Below are 21,137 nucleotides of genomic sequence, written 5' to 3'. Positions count from 1 at the left end.
ATCTATTGGATGCATTAAAGATTTTTCACTGGGCGTGTTACTGTAGTATCATGTAGGAGGTGTTAATTATGATTTTATCTAATACAATATAAAAAATGAAACCAAACAAGTATTGCTTCAGAGTAAACTGAACAAATGTTTCATAGCAGAAAAAATATGAAAATTTATTTTATTTTTCTAGTTTTAAAACTGGCTTTGATTTCATGCATATTTGTATGATTATAATAACCATCTTCATACCGACTGTTAAATCTTCTCAATGGTCGACGAAATGCAGAACATACTCTTCTCTCATAATCTTCGAAAATAGTTATCTCACAGAATTGCAAAGGGCGAAACATTCCAGCCCTTAGAGCAAAATTAAAACAGAACTTAAAATACATGATAATTCCAAATACACTCAATTAGATTATCAATACGAAATCTCAATGCTCTTGTTTTTATAAAATTTCAAAATAAGGAGGGGAGGTAACATATGTGGAATCTCAGTTGAAAATCATGACGGTATCAAAGCTACACAAAGCTCAATCCAGTCTGGTCCAGCTGGAGCATGCTAAAATTTTTCGTCTCAGAGGACAAAGCTTGACGGGAGGATATCGTCTCAATTAGGAGAGATTATTCTGTGCAGTGTTCGAATACATCCGGAGATCAATTTGGATGCGTCATATCATTATCCAATGCATTGCGCATTGGATGACGTGACGTGCCCGAATTGCCCGAATTGATCTTTGGATGCATCCCAACACCACGCAGAACAATTTTTCCTCAATTAGAGATTATTTTGTTCTTTGTGACACTCCACAAGATATTAATAAAACTAAAGCCGCAACATCTCTATAAGGAAAGGAAGTCATTTTAAGTACTCAATAAGATAAAATCCTCAATAATAATGAATATAGGTATGAGTACTTAAAGATATTTTTATACATTATATATTTTTAATTTATATAAATATAATTATTAAAAATATTTAGCTTATATTCTATCTAAAATTGTTAAATTTAAATTATAAATATCTATTAAAAATAAAAATAACGTTTTTTAAATAATAAATATATGCCTTACACTAACAAAAATTTCACGCTCCTCATTAGTACAAAACAAGCAAAAATACTAAGGCGATAAGCTTCCTAACCATCTTCGATTCTTCTTCTATCTATGCAAATTCCAAACCCTCCGCTTCTTCCTTGCTATTCCACATCCTCTCCTTCTCTTACCTTTCCTCACCGTTTCTTTAACCCTACTCAGCTGCCACCTCCGCCACTTCACGCTCCTTCCTCTCTTCTCTCCCTTCGCCGCGATGGGCTTTTCTCCTCAAAAGGGAGAGGCGTTGCCCGTTTGAGAGCGAGTGCGAGAGAATCTCCTTACGAGGTGTTGGGCGTGCCCTCCTCAGTCACTCCGGAGGAGATAAAAAAGGCTTACAGGAGACTCGCCCTAAAATACCACCCGGACGTTAACAAGGAGGTGAGTTACTTTATTTCTTTAGGAGCTTCTCTCTGTTTTTTTTTTTTTTTTTCTTTTTATCTGCTGTTGGTTTCTGTTTTTGTCTCTTTGGTAAAAATTTGATCTTTTTCATAGCTGGGTGAAATATATTCTTGAATGTTGATTTTGAAACAGCCAAATGCGCAAGAGAAGTTCATGCGGATCAAGCATGCGTATAATACCTTGTTAGGATCAGGAACTCATTCAAAGTTTGGTTATTCTGCAAATAAATCGAAAAATCAAAGAAGCCAGCAGGCTTCACAGGAAGAAGAGTTTTATGGCCTAGGTATGGGATTTAGTATATTGTTATCTGATTTCCCAAATATTATGGCTACTTCGCCGTTCGCCCTTTTTTTTTAATATATATTGTATCGAATGCTAAAAAGTTTGAAGATTAGTGAATGATGGACATGAAGCATGAAGATTGTATGGAGATACAGGATATTGGCTATTATGTCACATTGATGCGCCAAAGTTATGAAAAACTTGACCAGGCGTAATAAAACATATTTTTCTATAAATTATGAAAGGCATGGACAGAATACATGCAGAAGTTCATTCCATAGTCGAGAATAGATTCTTGGACCTTGACAATGGCTTCTAATATCTCTACAAACTAGACTAGTTGACATGCACAAGTGAAATTATTCATATATAGCTTGCTTATTTGGGAATCTACTCGTCGTATATGTACTACTTTTGATCATTGGTTGTCTTGTCTCCGGTATGTTTTATGCGCCAAAAAAGTATTGGAAGTGAGATAGCCACCCTAGGTTGTACTGCACATAACAAACGAAAAGTAGGGTTAGTTTTCTTTGAGGGTCTTATCCTTTGGGTAGCTTAGGTTTGATCTTAAGTGAGATCTCCCCGATAAATCTTAGACTATATTTTATGGTGTCGTGATTTTATGCCCAACAAATTGAGAATGAATGATCTCATATTTTATATACTTCCACAATTGTCTATTTAGGTACAACTATATTGTTACAGAGTTTTCTTGAGAGCTGATATGTGCTGCATTGTAGAACAGGCCTTATGTGCATTTGAAAATTATAGACTAAAGGCACTTTGCTTTTAGAATATCCCATTTACATCATGAATATTCACTTAAATTCTATATAATTGTTTGGCTGGATCATGAGGGGGATCTCCTAGATGATCCACTTACATCTCGAATCTCATGCTAAGTTCTAAAGTGGGGTGATTCTATTTTACAAAGAATTAAGCATGAATGGAATACTTTATATCCTCACTTCTATAAACTTGAATTATGGTTTATTTAGGTACAACTAAAAGACTTTTCTAGAGAGTTGAGGTATAATTAGGATGCATGCATGTTATAATGATAAAACATTATTATGGGCATTTGAAAATTATGGTTATTCCTCAGTTGGATGACTTAGGCCCTTTACTTTCTAAATATACTATTTACTTGATAAATATTACTTTTTAAATAATATCTTTTTGCTTGTTGAATATTGTCTTAGAATGTAAAGATTGTTTGGCTGGTTCTCGAGGGGGATCTCCCCTTTGATTCACCTACATTTTGAATGTCAGACTAAATTTTAAATTGGAGTTGTTTTATGAAAGAAGTGAGGAATCAAGTAATTTATGGCTTCATATATGTAGTCTTGAACTATAGTTTATTTAGTTACAACAATACAGCTAAAAGAGTTTGCTAGAGAGCCGGGTTGTACATTCAATATGTAGACCATGTTGTCTTTGTAAAACATGCTCTATGGGCATTTTCAAATTATGCATGTTTTTTCACTTACCTGACTTAAGACACTTTTTCAATTAAAAATTTTCTTCTATTATATTCTTCTGACCAAGGTTTTAAAAGTCGAAATAGGGAATCGAGGCGTTTTTTCTAAGCGAGGCGAGGCGTAAGCCTCGAGGCGTAAGCCTCAAAATGATTAAAATAAATCAATTTAAAATTATAAATAATTACAAAAAATAACAAAATATTATGTCAACTATGAATTTGAAGATTTGTTTTAAGATAATATTACTGGAATACAAGATTTAAAATAAACTCACTTAAAAAAATAAACACTTAGGATAGAAAGCAGGCTCATCATAATTTTGATTATCATTCAGAAGATCTTCATAATTAATGTCAAAGTCATCTCCAACTCTTCTTCATCTATAATATTTTTCTTTATCTCCTATATAAGTTAATATTTCTTAGTCTAAATGAAACAATAGTAACATACAAAATAATTCATTATATTTAAGAATACATTTAAATTTTTTTGAAGCTCAATCTCACTTTAATTTCTTCTTAATATCTTGGGTAGTTGCTTATTGTCTTCTTCATTGGACACGACTTCTCCTTCTGCTTCAATTCAGATACATACACATTCTTAGGAGTAATCCATTCATCATCAGATTGTAGCTCACATCAACAAGCATTTACCCGCATTCGGTACCGAGCGGGTACCGGTGTGAGCGTACAGGCATGTCACGGCTTCGGTGACCGGGTATGTACCGGTCAGTACCGAGCATGTACTTGCTCGTATCGGCATGTCACAGTCGGTGGTCGGCAGTACCTAGTAGTACCGAGCATGTACTGAGTGTTACGGCTTGTATCTGCTCGATACCGAGCATGTTAGCTGAGGGACGAATGAAAGAAAGCCAATCAGGAGTTATTCAAGCTTTCGTTACTGCACGTCAAAGTCAAGGCCACAACAGAGCGTACTGCTCTTCGACCTAACGGATGCTGAACGTTTCCTGATCTCAAACCTCGGCTTCGTTTCTTTCCCTGCATCGTCTCTTCCAACTTGTCTCCTACACTCACGGCTTCGCATCTATTCGCCTTTCAATTCTCACAGGAAGCCCTAATCCTATACGCGAATACACGAACACAAATCGGCTGCGTCGTATTTACATATATACCGAAGAAAAAATTTCGAGGCAGTGCCTCATACTGCCTCGAGGCGTTACGCTCTAATGCGTACGCCTCGTGCGAAAAAATCGTAGGCTTCGCTGGATGGTTCGAGGCGTAAGCCTCGATACGCATGACTTCCGCCTCGACTTGAGGCGCGACTCAATGCGAACGCCTCGTCCGCTTTTTTAATGGATGCTTCTGACAAAGGAAATTCAACTGTCTAATGATTATTAGAGGACTGCTTTTCCTTGTACTCCTCTTCTTACCTAGTTGAGTTGAACAAATGCTCTCCTCTTCGCAAGCTTTATTTCCTTGTGCAATGCAAGAGAGCTAAGTTAGTTTGTATTGGTAATCCTTTAGTTATTCCTTATATCTTAAAAATTGGAGATGAAGGCGAGGTATTTTATCTGCCATTGGGATGTGGCATGATCTCAGAGGCATGGAGTGCTAGCTCTGGTAATTTTATATTTTAACATTTCGTAAAAGTGGGTCAATGAGGGAGTAATGAGCTAGTGGAGTGTTGTTTGAATCAGTTTAGGCTTTTATTTTATATTTCTACTTAATAGATTTAGAGAAAAACTTTAATTTAAGTAGGTTTTTCTGATAATTAAATTTAAGTTTTTCTAAATTTTAAAATGGTCGATTACCCTTTATACGAGAGTGTAAAGGTGTGCCCCAAACCATCCGACTTGACGCCTCAACCGAAAACCTCCCCTTGTTGCCTCATGGAAAATTTGGCCTGCCCCTCTCTAGTCTGAGCTTCATGTAGCCATAAAATGACTTCTAAAAACAATGGTCATTCCTCTTTACATCCCATTTGGTTGATGAATTAGCTTAAATTCTATGCCGTGGTTCTCTATCTCTCTCTCTTTATCCTTTTTAACCCACCAATCCTAGGCCGTTATGATTGCCATGGCCTGAATTCAATCCATTATTTCATCTTAATTCACTATCTATTGTGGTGTGGTAACTTGATTACCCAACATCTTTCTTATATAATGTTTATTCTCTTTATCACATTCACCTTTTTACTTCAGCAACGAACTTATATCTTGTGCATTCTTTGAGATAAATAGTTCTCTTCTTACCTTGGTTGCTCACAACTCTAGCTATTCCCCAAAGGTGATGTGGTGGAACCGCTAATGGAGATATGATCTTGGCCATGTTTGGTTTATTCGATTAAACTTTACTAAGAGTAATGGTTGATTGAGTAAATTGACTTGGGGAAGTTTTTCCTTATCTTCTCTTTGCCCAGCCTCCTAAAGTAATGGTTGTCACTCCCATTATCTCTCCAGTTTAATCATCTTACATATTATCCTTCTTAGTTGGGTCATATATCTATCCTTTTAACATTCTCATTTCTTAAATCCATGTAGACACAACCAAACATATATTCACACATAGTAATAAGTAATTGTTTCATAAGACTTATTTCATCTCTACCAAATATCGTGTCTAAATTTGAAACCTGCGGCTATATGTTTGGAAATCTTTTTGTGATGTATCATTTGTCCGATATATTTCCTCATTATTTTCAAATTGAACATTAAATTAAGTACATTTGACATGGCACCTCTAGGGATCATAACATTCAAGTTTCCAGAAAGTATTCCAATGTAGGCATGCAAAAGAAGAAGAAAAAGATGTAACCATAGTCCTACATATACACTTCCTTTTTTTTTTGCCAGAGTCCATAGAATGATATTTATTATGGCATACATGATAATTGAACCAAAACCCATACACAAATTTGCTACAACTTAAGACCGAAAATGATAGGTATTTGGGAAAAAATTGGTTGAGGATTTCCTGACCAAAGTTTGATCTTGATGAGTCTCCATGGTGTTGGATTTTCTTTGAGATAAGTGTAATATAAATTTTAATTGAATATTTATGTATTGCACTCATTTGAAAACAAATGTAATGGTTTTGAGTCTTTTTTTTTGTGAGTAGTAGGGTCCTGGGTTAGGTATATCATATGATGCAATGTCTCATTTTCCTAAATATGAAAAATGTAACTATTCTTTATAAAATTCTTAACTTGATGAATCATTTAGTGTATCTGATATAGAAACAAACACCTTCGAAAGGGGAAAGAGAGATGCTGTTTGGTTATCTTCGACCAGTTCGCCATATTGATCTTTCCAAGCTTCAGAAACATATTTAATGTGAATTTGAGTCGTGATTCAGAAAAATCCATGTTGTATAGACCAAATGCGGACAAACTCTGTTAATTCATTCTTGTTGCTTTTAATTAGCTGTTAAGTTGTTAGGACTTGGATAATGGATTAATTACAGATCCTTATACTGCATATTTAATTCTGCAGGTGAATTTCTGAGAGAAGTTCAAATAACAATAGGTAGATTTGTCTGTGTTGGAGTGTCTGCCAGCTAATTGTTATTTATGTAGTTTTGTTTGATCTTGAAACTTTTCTTAGAAGAACCTTTTTCTTCTTGATGAATAACCTAAATTTTATTTAATGCAGCGGACTTCTTCAGAGATTTGCAAGTAGAATTTCAGAATTGGGAAGCCGGCATAAACTCAGAAGAGAAACCTAAAAGTTTATGGGAGGAGTTGGCAGTAAGTTTTATCCTGTTGCTATTAGACCTATAAAAAAAGCCAGTTGTTAGTGTTCGCATTGATAATTAGTTTATATTTAGGCTTCATTTGGAATGGCTTTCTTACTGCTTTTTAAAGTATTGTTTTAGTATAACTGAAAAGTTATTCTAAGAAACTTTCTTTAATTTATTTTCTTACAAATTTATTTATTTAGGAGCCAGATACAAGCATAAATTTGTTTAGGGTTCATCTCTCTCTCTCTCTCTCTCATTTTCATATATTTTTGTATATGTTTATGTTTGTGTGCGCATAGATATATAGATTCTGTAAATAAATATTTGTAGATGTTTATGTTTGTTTAGATAAATGCATATGAATGTGACAATATGCATTCTTTATAATTTATGTAAGCCTTTCAACTAAATTTTATGTTATGAACAACTCATTTTTCGCTCGATAAGCAAACAGTACAAATACACAAAATTTTTTTGTTCGTTTATTTAACAAGGCGAACAACAGTTTGATCTTGATCAATCTCTGCTCATTTACACTGCTAGTTGCTACAGTCTAGTTCCTTATGAAGAGCTAATTTATTTCAAATACGATTGGATCATTAATCACATGATCTTCCAAATTGAATCATGTTCTTTCATTCTGCACATTTTGAATGTAATTTATTTAACAGGACATTGGTGAGGAGTTTGTTGAGTTCTTGGAGAAGGAACTTAATATTTATGATTCTGGCACTGAAGCTGAGGAAAACCATTTCAGTGAAAACTCAAAAAATGAGTTCAAAGCTAAAGGAAACAAGGAAACTAGCATTGAAGACAACATTGATGAAATAGAAGCTGCTCTTGCTCAACTGAAAAAGAACTTGGGATTATAAAAGATTTCTTCAGAGTTCTTGCCGACATGTATTCTTCACTAATTATTCTCGGTAAATACTCCATGTCATTGCCGAACTTGTTATTTAAGAAAGGCCATATGAAGGTCTAATATCTATTGTATTCTTACATTTGTTCAGTCTAAAGTTATTGTATTTTCTGTAAGTTATTATTTGAATCTCAATCAAATTAATGCTTCGGTGTGGGACGGTTTTCTTACTGTTTTTTAAATCAGTTTTTTTAGTATAAAAATTAAAATTTTTATTTTAAGAAACAGCAAAAAAATAATTTGCCCAAGTCTTTTTGATATGGCGAAGTGAATAAAGAGTAGAAGGATAAACCTTGTGCACATCTGAAGAACTGAAAACAAGAAATCTTGAATAGTTATCTTGTACAATTGTATTGAAAAACTAAGCTTTTTTCCACCCATATTTTAAATCAAATACTAAAAGCATAACCGACTCTGCCATAAGTCCAGAAGATTACTGGAACTAGAATATGAAAGCTCTGAAAAGATGAGCATATAGCAATGGCAGCATCGTATCACACTGAGCACGACAAAATAGCTATGTCAATTCTGCCTATCGTATGAAGAACCTGACTCCGAGATCAATTCAGTTAATTAGCATCATCCGGAGGATGGTACTCATAAATGCCCCTAATAGTAGTAATATAAGCATATTTGCGAGGCTTTTATTTGTTGAGGCTATCTAAATTTATATATGTCTGACGTAATTATCTTAAACACTCCGTGAAGCTAGACAATTTCTTGAAAGAACAAATTGGCAATGTTAACAGCATTGGCCATCTTCGAAAATTATCCACCACAACAAATGAACTCTTGGCAACAGGTTATTCTCTCTTCCCTTGTGGACTAGCACATGCGTGATTTTGACATGGTTTGCCTAGAAGGCATGGCTTGCATCAATTTTTAAAACATCACATACAATCTCATCTTGATAGAATTTGTTGATGAAAAAAAAAAAAATTTTTTTTTTTGGGACATTTAGCCCATTTAAAGTAAACTCATACACACAAACGTATACACAAAGACTCGAACCCAAAGCCTCTTTGTTGCTTTCAACCAACAAGACAATGTGAGCTGTGTTTGATGAAAAATAGGACATGACAAACTGTATTGACTTGTGTTTCACTCAACCTTCTCTTTTTAGTCAATATTTTTTTTTCTATTCAAGTTTGACAAAGGTCCTTGGTTTATTAATTGGTGACCTTTTATATTAAAAATTGGACTGTAGAATTTAAGCTTTTTAAAGAAGAATTCAAAAAATTGGCCTCATTGTTAATAGTCTAAAACTAGAAACTAAAAAATTCCTAATAAAATTTACTTTTCTCTCATTTTTTATCCCCTCACAGAGAAACATGTTTGTTTGAATTTTTTTTTAGAGTAAGCATATAAATCTCTACTACCTTTAATTTATTAGATTTCATCACCTTCACTATCAAAAGTAAATATATTCTTCAACTTATTTTCTATGAATGGAAGCCTAATCCTTGCAATGCACGTGGTCCATTTTCTCAAGCTGCCTTTAGCTACCCTAAATCCTCCACCCATCAAGCCTACGACAATCTCTTCCCTTGTTAATATAATTTACTCTTTGTGCTTCCCCCTCCTATGCAGGAGATGTTTGCAATGAATTTGATGTTTTTTGATGTTTTTGAGACATTGACTTCAAAAAATAATTCATCAATATTAGAGGTTCTCTCATTAGATTAATTTTAAAATATATTTCATCAGAGAAAAAAAAATGAATATATATAACAAATTTGTTTAAAATACTGCAAAAAAGGATTGGTGAAATTTTATTTAAACCCTAGGCTCTTTATTGTCGGAATCACTTAGGGGTGTTTGACAACAAGTAAGATTTAGTAAATCTTATAAATTCGGATTTATTAAATCCTGCTAAAGCTAAATCCTGAAAACTATTTGACAAGATAAGTATTACATCCTATTAAATCCTCAAGAACAACTTAACAATAAAATTCAGGATTTAAGGCGCATAGTTTTTTAAAATTTTAATTTAATTTCCATTTAATTTTAATTTGCATTTAAGTACAAATTACTTATTAGTAATAACTTTAAGGGAGATTTACATGCATACCACTTTATACTACTCTATTTACATATTTAACACCTAAAACTTTAATATTACATGCATACCACCCATAGTTAAATTTCATATCAAATATGGGTGGTATAAATGAAATATATTAAGTGGTAGGAAGGAAACATGAGTGATATATTTGATATTAAAATAATATAAGGTGGTATGTATGTAATATTAAAATTTTAGGTGTTAGATATGTAAATAGAATGTTATAAAGTGGTATGTATGTAAAATTCCCTAACTTTAATTGATGTCAATAAATTACAATTATTAAAATAATATAATTAGAAAAAAGTAATTATGAAATAACTTTATTAATTTTAATTTTGATTATATTTTTTATTATTTATGAATTATTAATTTTACTAACTAACCATTATAAATAATACGATTATAAATTAAGTTAATTATCAATTAATTAATTGTTAATTTTATTATATTCTTAATTAATTTTAATTAACCTAATTAAACTATATTAATTTATTCCTATATTCTTAATTAGAAAAGAATACCGGTTCAGGCTTGCTTGGGTTTGCTTTTCCCCTTCTCCGGCTGTTCTGACTTCGCCTGCTTCGCAACCAGTCGCTAAATAACTTGTTCGCCTCCTTCGACGACGTTCCGTCCTTTCGGATCCGAAGTCACACCTCCGCCGTTCTTCTGTTGGATCGGAAGTAACGACGACGACGGGAACTTGATCCTTGCGAAGGTAGCCATCTTTCTTCCTTTCGCGTGCTGGCCTAATCCCGTAAATCCGCCGAACTCCGGGATTTATCGGCAAAAAGAGGGAAACGTAGGATTTAATTCGCTGTGAGATTTAACAGTTCTAAATTTTCGCTCTTACATTCGATCCTCTCACCGCCGCTGCCGCCTCTCTGTCTCTCTCTCGGTCCCACGTCAGCTTCCCCGTCCGGTGAAATAACTCAGCACAAGTTGGAGAACGATTTATTTTCTGTTTTCATCGTCTTCAGTCACCTAAAAGGTTTTGGTTTTATTCTTTCCCTTACTGGTTCTTTGATTGGGAAAGCGAGCATGTAAAGGAGCAAGATTGTGCTTCTTCAGTGCACTTAAGCGTTGGGTATGTTCCATCTGATCCTTTATTTTCATCTTCTTCTGTCGGGCAAAATTTGTTTATTTTTTCTATTTTAGTTATAAGATGATTTTTCCTAGCCCAATCCCAATGAAGTTAAGAAGGGCGCGGAATCAGAAATTTTTCTTTGTGGGGAAGAAACTAATGATATTAAGTATCTCTCCATATCAATTTTTAATTAATAAGTTATAAGTTCGAAGAAGAAAACTTGAGTGTTTGCACTTTGCACAATGCACACGGTTAAATCTAAACTAAAAATCAAATTTTAATTGACTGAATTCAGCAATAAATATTTTCTTGGGAAGCAGATCAAGTGTAGCCTTGTATATTGTGATTTTAACCCTATAGGCGTGCTAGAGGGTTAATTTGGTGGTAAGATTATTTTTAGAAAACCTAAATTTTAAGCATTGTGAGCCAGGTTAGTGGGGGCATGAGCCTTCACTGCCCCATGGTAGCTTCGCCTTTGGAAGTTAACATGTCTAGCTTGTCTGGTTGTTTTAACAATCCATCGTGCTTGGATCATTTTAGGGGTTATATATATATATATACACCTTTTCATGCATACACTTTGATGTTATTTAGACATTAAGGTGTTATATAAATAAATATAAAGATTTATGTAATAGAATATAAATGCATAGAAATTCAATGGTATGCATGCAAATCTCCCGTAAATTTATCCCCGACATTAATCCTCTTCACCCAAAATGCTACTTCACTCAAATCAAGCCTACCTATCCTAGTGAGGTGAAGTTTAGTTGTTAAGTATCAAATCAAAGGTTAAAAGTCCATATGTGTTGTCTCTAGTAAAACCTATTAAAAGCTTGTAGCCAACCCAATCTTTTATCTTTTGGGAGTCATACTTCGATTCATCAATCCAGCCTCATCTCAAAATCAAAAGATTGCGTAAACATAAAATGTGTTATCTAAACCTGAATTGGCAAAACCTTCATTGACCAAAACTTGTCACGCGTGACCTATTTATTATATGGTTCATACATTTGTTTTGATATCAGAACCAATGTTTAAAATTACGTAATCGGGTATTGAGACATTTTTCGTTCGTGAGACGAGGTGTAAGCCTCAAGGCGTTTTTAGGCGTAAGCCTCAAAATCAAAAGATTGTATAAACATAAAATGATAAATTTTTTAGATACTAACGAGTAATAACAAGAAGCAGATTAACACTAACAACTATTACTAAAGATGATGAATACAACAACATGCCGGGCAGCCAGGGTCCAAGGGGGTGTTGCCATTTGGCGGGGTTCGACCTAGCGGTACCGAGCATGGTAAGTCGTTTGTATGGAAAGATACCAAGCGATATCGAGCATGGACCTAGCGGTATCGGCATCGTCGTACCGAGTGGTACCGAACGTTTTTTTTTTTAATTTTAATTTTAAGAGGCGGGCGCCTCTAAAACATGAGGCGAGGTGCCCCTCAGTGAACTTGAGGCATACGCCTCAATGCCAACTCTCATTGCGTAGGCTTTGAGGCTTAAAAGTTTAAAATTGTGTTGAGGCGCGCCTGCCTCTTATTGCGCAATTTTAAACCATGATCAAAACAACTAAGTTAACCTGAATATTACCCATTGAGGAAAATGAGGGTTGCCAATTAGTCAATGTTTTATACCCAACCAAAAATTAAATGAGTTATTTTTTAAGTTGATTTATGATTTTTTGTGTCAACTCGAATCCAACCTGAATGTTAGATGAGTTGATATTTTAGACTCGAACCCAACCTACATATTATTTGGGTGAACTTAACTTATATTTTTTGAGTTGGGTATGTATTGAGTCATTTATTGACACATCTAGTGTGGTAGCTATAAGAAAGTCAATTGTTTGATTTTTTCAAAAAAACAAAATCCTTATGATACTCACCAACAGTTTAAAAAAATTGTTTTCCTCATAACTATATAACCATTTTTATAAAAAGTTAAGAGCTGTCATTGTTTGTGGCAGTTTAAGTTTTTTTTTCTATTTTTGCTTTTTAAAGCTTCTTTCTCCGCCAAAATTTCAAAGATGCTTTTCCTAAAATAGCTTTTTGAAGGCAAATGTTTGAAATGACGATGAATAAGCTATCTTCCAAACACATAATATGTTTTACTAACTGTTTTTCTTACAACGAAAGCAATCAAAATGCTATTCTAACAAAGCCTAAGTTGATCGTAGTCGAATGAGAATGTTAAGATGGATTTGTGACAAAATAAAAAAGAAGAAATTAATGATTGATTATATTAGCACAATAATAGGAGTGCCATCTTTTAAAGATTTGATAATTGAAAATCGACATGGTCTTTTAGACTAGTAGAAAATGCACCTATTAAATGAAATGTAGATAAAAGTAATGCAATAGGATCAGGAAGAAGTGGTAGACCCAAAGTAATATGGATTGGTATTGTTAAAAATGATTTGTGAAGAATAAGTTTAACACCTCATGCTACTCTAAATAAGAATGAAGGGAGAATGAGGATTTATTAAGTTGTCCTTAAATAGTTGAGATGAGGCTAATGATGACAATGATGAATGCTACAATTTGCAGTCTGAAGTTTATAATTTAAAATTTTACCCTGAAACTGCATGAATTATTATTACACTTGTTTCAAAAAATAGTCTTTCATGGCATGGAGCGTAGATAGTCATGCATCCAGATGTGTGCGGAAGGATTTAAGCGAACTTCCTTACCTGCATTTTTCATTTTTTTCGATATCTACCTTCTTGCTAGGTTTATGGTTCAAGCAATGCTGCAAAATGTGGTCAGAGCTGCTTCAAGAGCTACAACCAAGACTAAAAAACCAAAATTTGCTGTTTTGGCTGCGATCAGCTGCAGGAGCAATGATATGGCTGCTTTGGAGGCAAAGTTCTATGGAACCATTGGTGTGGATGAGCCGCACTCCAAGCTAGTTGCTCATCAGATGATTCAGTATGCTCTTGGGCATGCTAGGTCTCATAAATCAGGCATGTTTGGATTTAAAAATAATTCTTTTTTATCCTTGTTTTTTTATTTTCCTGATTTCGTATGAATAAGATTTAAGATTTTATCTCTGTGTTGTTTTTCTGCAGGAGATTCATATACAGAATCCTTGATGGTGCTAGAGCAAGGGATTTCCAACTTACGTGGAAGCGATTCCACAGAGGATGCATTGGGCATGCTCATGCTTGCAATATCTACTTTGCTTTATGAAAGGTTGTTTTCCCTTTCATTTCTGCGCTTAGGTTTTTGTATCTAATTTTTTTCCTTTTCATTTTTCCTTTATATAGTATGTATTATGGAACAAATTTATTTGTTTGTTACGCTCGAATACTGAAGTACTTTTAGGTGCAGTACTATAGGAATCTAAAATCTACTTAGTGTGGATGCAGAGGCGAGCTTCAAGATTCCATCGAAAAGCTTCAGATGGTTCATGAGTTGGGCAGTGCATCTCTTGACGTTAAAGGTAACGATAGCATACCTCTTAATAATTTCACATGTTCTGCTTTCAACACTCCATGTCTTCTTCTAGTATGCCTTTTTTATGTAGGGTTGCAATATGTGTTGGGGTTTGGGTTCAATTCGGCCTAAAGAAGTTTGAACCTAATTAAAGATTGGTTTAGTGAATAGGTCAAAAACTAAGACTTGAAGCTAACTTTACTTGGTGCCACCCTAACACAACCTTACCTGAAACAATAGAAATATGGGTCATCTCGGGTCAATATGAACTCCGCCTATAGAAAGAGAGGGTGCACAATGCTAGAGATAGAGAGAGAGAGAGAGAGGAAGCAATGAACAAGGAAGGTGTGAAACAATGACAACAATTTGATCTAGCCAAAAATGAATGGTTATGCTTGCTCTATTGCTTGTTGCCCTTGCCCTACCTCCTCGTACTTGGGTGGCTTGGGCATGAAGATGATTTCTTGTAGCTCCGAAGAAATGTTATGTGACTTTGTATCTACTTAGTTGTGGCATTTTTCTTCTGAGAAACCACCCACCAATGGTAGGGTATTGTTTCGCACAGGCCACGAAGGGTGGGAGCCTTTCGCCCAGTTCAGCAGAACCAGGCCCAGCTAAAAGGAGGAAAGGGGGGTTTGGCTCCCCCTTATGGGGCCCAATAATGCTTTAATTCAATATCAAAGGTGGAGAAATAGAGAGAGATATTTAAGAAGGTTTTAATTAAAATTGGGGGGAAATTAATTAGGGAAATATATCCAAATTGAATTCAAATTAGAGAGGGAATCTTGTAAGGAAAGTAGCCTGATCTAGGAGAGAATTAGGGAAGCCTATTTAGGGTTGACTATGGGGTGATTTTAGTTTTATGCTTGTGTTTGTTGAAATTAGGGTTTCTTAGGTTGTGCGGGTTCTAGTTGGTGGCTAGGGATTTGGGAGAGCCGGTTCTTTCTTTCCAATTGAAGATCCAATTGTAACATGTGTTTTTCTTCATAAATATTCCAATAAAAAAATGTTTTGTTGTGTTCTTCTTCATAGTTTCTTGTGTTTATCTTTTGGTTTTGCTGAAAATGATTTCAGGCTTTCAGCCAAGGTTCTACCAATTTCTGCATCCACTTACTATCATATTGAAGATAAGTCGTCAAAAGAGATTATGCAAGGACTTGTAGGGGAAGGGTAGATGCGGAAGTCTTAGGGGGTTGGGAATGAAATTTACCCCACAAATGGGGAAAAATTTGAGGGGAGGGGATCAACAACAACAACAACAACATCAAGCCTTTATCCCACTACGTGGGGTGGGGTCGGCTACATGAATCCTTTTTCTCCATTGTGTCATATTAAAAATCAAATTCTCGTTTAAATCTAATAAAGAAAGGTCATTCCTAATATATTCTAACCAAGTCTTTTTAGGTCTACCCCTACCTTTCTTAACAGAAGTCAAATCTAATACCTCCACTCTCCTAACCGGGTCATCGGAAGGCTGCCTTTTTATGTGAAAAGAGGGGAGGGGATAGAACAAAAAAAAAAGATTTGTTATGTCACTATTTAAAAGAGCAAATTAACTTTCAGTTGTTTTGACCCCAAACTAGAATTTTTGGGTTTAGCTGTTATGTGAGCTGGATGTTGGCGCCTTTTTTTTATTTTTTAATTTTTTTTTATTTTTTAATTTTTATTTCCTGGATGTTGGCACCTTTGTCGTGAATATATTCAGGGAATTAGGCTCCCGCCAATGCAAGATCTAGGAAGGGATTGATGGGCTCAGTTTTACTTCGTGTTAATATGAAGGTGACTCTAAGCTGTGATACATGTTGTCCTTTTGTTCATGTCAAAATCTCAGTCATCCATTGGCATTTGATCCCACGGTCAGGATGAGAATCCGTGGGAGGCACACTTGGATCACGCCAATATCCTTCTATATTTGGGTAGCTGAATTAGGAAGGATTATATTGAGGCAATTATGTATCAATTAGAAGTTATTTATTTCTTTATTAAGACATCTTGTATAGATCTATAAATAGGGATAATTTTGTATAATAAGTAGAAGGTATTTTTACCATTCTCCAATTCTATGAATTGTAACAGTTCATACCCTAATTTTCATAATAATGCCAAGGATAATGTGACCTCGTGAAACTTACGTCGAACTTTGGTATTTAATAGCTTTTCAAAACTCGTCCTAAGAGTAATGCAAGGACTTTTGATGAAAAGTGCTCCCATTTTTTATGACTAATATATATATATATATAAAGAGAAAAATAGTTTTCCTAGGACATGATTGGCTCTTTTTAAAAGAATGCTCTAAAATTTATTTATTCTCCTTAAACTGATGTCCAGTTGCAGCATGGGAGGCTCTGATAGGGCTAAAACTTGAGGCAGGACAGGTTTGTCACACCGCATGCATCTTCTGTGTTGCTTTATTGTTTTGAACATTTATTTAAAAGATTGTTTCCCTAGGATGTCTCTTCGTTGGTCCTCGCAAATGATTGCTTCCAATTGTTGAATAGTAGCGCCGTAGGCAATGGATCTGTGTTGGGGGTTCTGAAGTCACGGGCTAAAGCTAACAAAGGACTAACTCATCTTGTTCTTGGAGAACTTAAATCAGGTTTATATTCTTGTTCTAGTGACCCTATTTTGATGCCAATTAATTTGATTCGGATCAATGAAGCTAATTTAAACTGAGTAGTAAGTCTAGCTCTTTTCATCAGCGGAAGCACTCTTTGGTAGTGGCGAAGGAGATTTTGAGGACGGTACAGATCAAATAGGTAATTCGTACTTTTTTATACTTCTCATTACTTTCCAAATTATTTATAACGGAAAAACGTCAATTCTTTTATTCTTTTTCAGGAAATATCGCCCTCAGTCATGGGGAATTTTCACATGCTACAGGGAAATTTTCATTGGCAAAGGATTTATATGAAAAGGTGATACTTGCTAAAACAGAAAATGTTTCAGATAATTCTTGTTTGGCATCTTCAAACATGATATCTGAGGAAGTTCTTTTGGGAGCTACTTGTGCACTAGGTCAGCTTCTGTCACATTCAGGGTAAGCTCTTGTTACTTAATTCTCATTATCACACATTATCCACTTCATTAGGTGGCAACAGAACGTAGCTGCTAATTGGGTGAACTTATATTAAATTCTTGTCTTCTTATATGCTGATTTATTTATTTATTTTTATTTTCTATTCTTTTTTTTTTTCTCTGAGTATTTAAAATAGATTTAGGTTATTTCCGAGCATGTCTCTATGATCATGGTTTGATGGCAGCATTTTTCATTCAGGAAGTTTGATGAGGCAGAGGAGCTCTTGACAAAGGCACTTACCCAGGCTGAAAGCCATTTTGGTATTTGTTTCACAGCTTTTATATTTTTTATTCATAACCCTGTTTACTACTAGGGTATTAGCTAAGCTAATAGATCAACGAGGTCACATGAAATTCTCTATTTGGTCCAGGTTCAAGTCATCCTAAGGTTGGGGTTATACTGACTTGTATAGCTTTGATGTATAAACACAAATCAAAGTTGGAGGCTTCAAGTGCTATATTGATACAGGAGGTTGGATTGAATTTCTGTATTTTGTTCAAGAATTTTAAACATCCTTAATGTTATGTTTTTGCTAGGTTACATGGAATAAAATAATCAATCTTTATATGACTCAGAATAATATGCTCATAAGATCATAGAGAAACTACACTTGCAAAATGGTGAATTTTTAAACATATTTCGTAAGGTTTATAAGAAAGCAATCAACAATGAAAATATTTTAGCTTTTAATGATTTATATAATAGATTATATTCTAAAAAGCGCAAATGATATATGTATAAGTTAGCCAAACAAAAAGATAGGAGTAGCAAGGATTTAGTTCAAGTGAAGTGCATCAAGGATGAAGATCAAAAAGTATTTTTTTAGAAGATGATATTCAAAAAAAGATGGATGAGTTATTTTGCTAAGCTTTTCAATGAAGATTGTGAGAATACGAATTACTTTAGTGACCTTTGCACTCTAAATGAAAATAAAAATTTCTATTTTTTTCAGTGTATTAGTAAAACTGAAGCAAGAGAGACTTTAAAGAAAATGATGTGGAAAAACTATTGGATCTGATAATATTCTAATAGAGGTGTGAAAATGCTTAGGAGATAGAGTTTTTTGGCTTACTAAACTTTTTATTATTATTTTGAAGACTAAAAAGATGCAAGATTAGTGGAGAATGAGTGTGTTGATTCTTATTTTTAAGAATAAATGTGATGCACAAGATTGTGTGAATTATAGAGGAATTAAGTTGATGTGTCATACTTTAAAACTTTGGGAGAGAGTTATGGAGCATATGTTACGACGTGATACTAATGCTCTCAAAATCAATTTGGATTCATGTTGGGTAGGTCTACTATGAAAGCTATTCATTTATTGAGAGGGTTGATGGAGAAGTTTAGAGAGAATAAGGAGAATCTATATATGATATTTATTGATTTAGAGAAAGTATATGATAAAGTTCCAAGAGAAGTGCTATGGAGCGTTTTAGAAAAGAAATGGGTTAATAGTGCTTATATTCAGGTCATTAGGGATATGTATGCTGGAGCTTTTACTTGTGTTCAAACCCAAGGTGGTTTGACCAAATATTTTCGCATTTTAGTTGGATTACATCAAGGATTAGCCTTAAGCCCTTATCTTTTTTCTTTAGTCATGGATGTTCTTACTAGACACTTGCAAGAGGATGTATCCTGGTGTATGCTTTTTGCTGATGCTATTCTTCTTGTTGATAAGACGAGAGAGGGACTTGAAGGTAAACTCGAATTATGGAAGTCAACTTTAGAGTCTAAATGTTTTCGTTCGAGTAGATCTAAAACTAAATACATGGAGCATAATTTTAATAGTAATAGATATAGTGGGGGGTTTGTGACTTTGAGCGATCAAGTCATTAATAAGTCTACTCATTTTAGATATCTTGGGACTATTGTTTAGAGTGATGGTGAAATAGATGGGGATATTATTAGTAGATTTCAAGTTGGATGGTTGAAGTAGATGAATGCTTTGGGTTTGTTATGTGATAGAAAAGTACCACTCAAACTTAAGGGAAAATTTATAAGATGGTGGTGAGACCTGTAATGTTTTATGGTGTAGAATGTTGGCTATTAATAGAGAAGCATAATCTTAAGTTAAGTGTTGCTGAGATGAGTATGCTCAGGTGGATGAGTGGATTTACTCTTAGAGATAGGATACGAAATGAGCATATCCGTGAAAGGGTCGGAGTAGCTCCAGTTACAGATAAGATTAGAGAAAGTCGCCTTAAATGGTTTGGTCATGTAAAATGGCGGCTTTCTGATGATCCTGTTAGGAGAGTAGATGTATTAGATTTAACTTATGTTAAGAAAGATAAAGATAAACCTAAAAGTACTTGATTAGAAAATATTAGAAATGACATTTCGTTATTAGATCAATTTAAATGAGAATTTGACTCTTTACCGGAAACAATGAAGAAAAAAGATTCATGGAGCCGATCCCACGTAGTGGGATAAAGGGTTGATGTTGTTTTTGTTGTTGTTGTTGTATAGTGCACTGAGATTTTTCATTGCTTGTAAAGTTTGGATGATGAATTGCTATTTCCGATGACTTACAGCTCTCTTAAAATTTCAAATGCCAGGGATTGTACAGGAGGGCTTTAGATTTGCTGAAAGCTCCTCCTTTGGATAGCCAAGGTGATTCAACATACATATATTATATATTCTATTTCATAAGGTTGAAAAAACTGTTAATATGGTTGCTCTCTGCAGATTCTGACAATGAGCTTGGAAAACAGGACGTTATAGCACTTGCAAGAGGTACATTTTTAGCATCCCTTTTTTGTATTTATACAACCTCAAAGAGGGGTACACTTATAAGAATATCCTTTGCATCCAAGTTGAATCGGACTAAAAAAAGTAATTTATGTTGACTCGAACTCAAATTGCACAAGTTTGGCTCAGCTTGAAATGAATTAATTTTAAGGCAACGAGACAAATTTCTAAACGCATAGTTTGCATGATATTATTTTCACTTGTATTTGAAATTCTTTTAAGAAAAAAAAAATGGTGTGTGAATAAAACTGATTTAAATTGATTTTGATTAGACTCAAATTAGAGTGAGCTTTAAATTTAAACTAAAATTATATAATCCTTCATCTAAGAAAATTAGATATAAATAGGGCTTCACAAAAAACTAATGAGTTTTTTAGAAGTCCATTAGGCTCGTTTGGGATAGCTTTCTTATTGCTTATTAACCCTAAATCCTAAAACCTTAAGCTCGCATATTATTATAAGTTGCTGGGTTAGAATTAAATGATGATAACATTATGGACTAAGAAAATCTCTACATGATTGTTTATTAAGGTGGGTATGCAGAAATCCTCTGCATTCAACAGAAGAGGAAAGGAGAAGGTGAAAGGACGAGGAAATGGGCAGAGGCTATATGGAGGAATCGCCGCATGTCTCTGGCAGAAGCATTAGAGATCTCTCAACCTTTTAAGTCTCCTGTTGTTGATAGCCGTATATGCAGAGTTCTTTAGTTGCATCCATCCTTTACTGTAAGCTTATTGAAGATACGATGATGCCCGGTGGGAATTTACCGTCATGTATAAACTACAAAAACAAGCAAATCTTATAGCGAACGATAATATAACAGTTGGCTCAGATTGATCGGTTCAATTTCAAG

The 21,137-nt window shown here is 34.3% G+C and overlaps 2 protein-coding genes across 3 annotated transcripts; both read left to right on the top strand.

The window, feature by feature from the left end:
- The first annotated feature begins 1,078 nt into the window (after positions 1–1,078).
- On the top strand, positions 1,079–8,024 carry LOC110105485 (dnaJ homolog subfamily B member 9). Of its 2 annotated transcripts, XM_020835015.2 has the most exons (5): positions 1,079–1,464; positions 1,618–1,768; positions 6,700–6,732; positions 6,859–6,953; positions 7,618–8,024. In XM_020835015.2, exons 1-5 carry the CDS (start codon positions 1,159–1,161, stop codon positions 7,816–7,818), a joined length of 786 nt encoding a protein of 261 aa, XP_020690674.1. In that variant the 5' UTR covers positions 1,079–1,158; the 3' UTR covers positions 7,819–8,024. The 2 variants fall into 2 exon arrangements, with proteins under 2 accessions (XP_020690674.1, XP_020690675.1); XM_020835016.2 differs by lacking the exon at positions 6,700–6,732 and having other exon boundaries at positions 1,080–1,464.
- Positions 8,025–10,464: 2,440 nt separating this feature from the next.
- On the top strand, positions 10,465–21,130 carry LOC110105457. Its single transcript, XM_020834983.2, has 13 exons — positions 10,465–11,017; positions 13,756–13,988; positions 14,094–14,217; positions 14,394–14,467; positions 16,789–16,835; positions 16,909–17,056; positions 17,160–17,216; positions 17,299–17,497; positions 17,735–17,796; positions 17,907–18,007; positions 20,092–20,146; positions 20,222–20,269; positions 20,816–21,130. The coding sequence occupies exons 2-13, from the start codon at positions 13,760–13,762 to the stop codon at positions 20,989–20,991; spliced, it is 1,320 nt and encodes a 439-aa protein (XP_020690642.1). The 5' UTR covers positions 10,465–11,017; positions 13,756–13,759; the 3' UTR covers positions 20,992–21,130.
- The last annotated feature ends 7 nt before the right edge of the window (positions 21,131–21,137 follow it).

Source organism: Dendrobium catenatum, unplaced genomic scaffold (assembly GCF_001605985.2).
Source record: "Dendrobium catenatum unplaced genomic scaffold, ASM160598v2 fragScaff_scaffold_621, whole genome shotgun sequence".
Lineage (NCBI taxonomy): Eukaryota > Viridiplantae > Streptophyta > Magnoliopsida > Asparagales > Orchidaceae > Dendrobium > Dendrobium catenatum.
The sequence above is the reverse complement of the archived record's forward strand: the minus strand, read 5'-3'. Positions and strand labels throughout refer to the sequence as shown.